Raw genomic sequence first — 1,424 nt, forward strand, 5'->3', positions numbered from 1 at the left:
TTGACCAGACAGCTGGTTCTTTTAGCGTTTTATCGCTTTTTCTGGTCAAGCATGACCGACAGAAACAGGTTGAATGGGGTATAGATCGGGGGAAGACACTCTGAGAAAATACGGCGAGTCCGGGAGTCGAACTCGTGTACCCCAGATCCGTGACGCGCACGGTTGTCCCCGACGCCGAAGTAGCGCCGAGATACGCGGTGAGCTACTGGAGCTCCCCCAAAAGAATAGGTTTATTTGCAGAGCTGCATTATCCCAATTTGGCTTGCCTTGCCTTGGAGAGCTTGCTTATTAACAAGCCAGGAGCCTTCAGCATCACAAACATTTAGTCCAGCTTTACAAAGCCGATATCTTTAGCGTATTGTCTGAAGCACTGGCGGCACATGTTGAGCCCGTATTTACGGATCAGACCATGTCTGTTCGAGCATACCCGGCAGGATCGGGATCCCTGGCCGAATTTTCTGGGGTGACTCCAATAGAGCTGTTGATGGCCCATCTTGTCTCTTTCGCTCGAGTGTCGGAAATGTATTCAAATGGTTTATTTGCAAAGTCTTTCTTTACAGAAGTGGTCCTAAATCTACTTTCCTAAATATCCTTGTCACTCATGCACATACTACTACAAGGTAAGAAAACTGTATTTTCCCAGTCTCCAAAATCACCGCCGACTCCACACAGGAAAATTCCTTCGTAGTGTACCAGCCGTGAATCTACTTGCTGGCTTCTGGCTTCAGTTCATCAGTCCCGTCCAGTCTGGTCGAAGATGCAACTGACACAGAGAGAGAATCGTGGCTATATATAGAGACCCAAATGTTCTAGAATGTTCGGTTATGACATCATACAGTGCCATCACGAATGTTCCAGAACGATCTATCATGATGTCATACGTTGGTTCTAGAATGTTCTATGTTCTAGAAAGTCTATTATGGCATCACCACACCGCTCTAGAAGGTTCTACGTTCCAAAATGCCCTATTATGACAAATACGACCGTTCAATGACTTTATCTAAATCCAATAAATATTAAACATTCATGTAATACAATAACCAAAATATATATAGCTTTGGCTCTTACACAGATAAATCGTAACCTTCCCATAAATCATATCCTTCTATTGGAAATAATAATAATAATAATAATAATAATAATAATAATAATAATAATAATAATAATAATAATAATAATAATAATAATAATAATAATAATAATAATAATAATAATAATAATAATAATAATAATAATAATAATAATAATAATAATAATAATAATAATAATAATAATAATAATAATAATAATAATAATAATAATAATAATGACCAAAACACTCATATGGCCGTTACAGGAAGATTCACTCAAAAATTATTATAGAATTAATAGGAATGTTATTTCTGTGATACTGTACAGTTCACTTTTTGACTAGGAACACGTAG

At 37.4% G+C, this 1,424-nt stretch overlaps 1 protein-coding gene across 1 annotated transcript; it reads right to left on the bottom strand.

Moving 5' to 3' along the window:
* Positions 1-223: 223 nt before the first annotated feature.
* Positions 224-514, bottom strand: LOC311236499 (small ribosomal subunit protein uS14). Its single transcript, XM_084324177.1, has one exon. The coding sequence runs from the start codon at positions 491-493 to the stop codon at positions 323-325; it is 171 nt and encodes a 56-aa protein (XP_084180303.1). The 5' UTR covers positions 494-514; the 3' UTR covers positions 224-322.
* Positions 515-1,424: the final 910 nt, after the last annotated feature.

Source organism: Notolepis coatsorum, assembly GCF_963971535.1.
Source record: "Notolepis coatsorum genome assembly, chromosome: 1".
NCBI lineage: Eukaryota > Metazoa > Chordata > Actinopteri > Aulopiformes > Paralepididae > Notolepis > Notolepis coatsorum.

Bases quoted from the DNA above. Each gene is read 5' to 3' on its own strand.
- LOC311236499 (XM_084324177.1), bottom strand. From the start codon at position 493: ATGGGCCATCAACAGCTCTATTGGAGTCACCCCAGAAAATTCGGCCAG.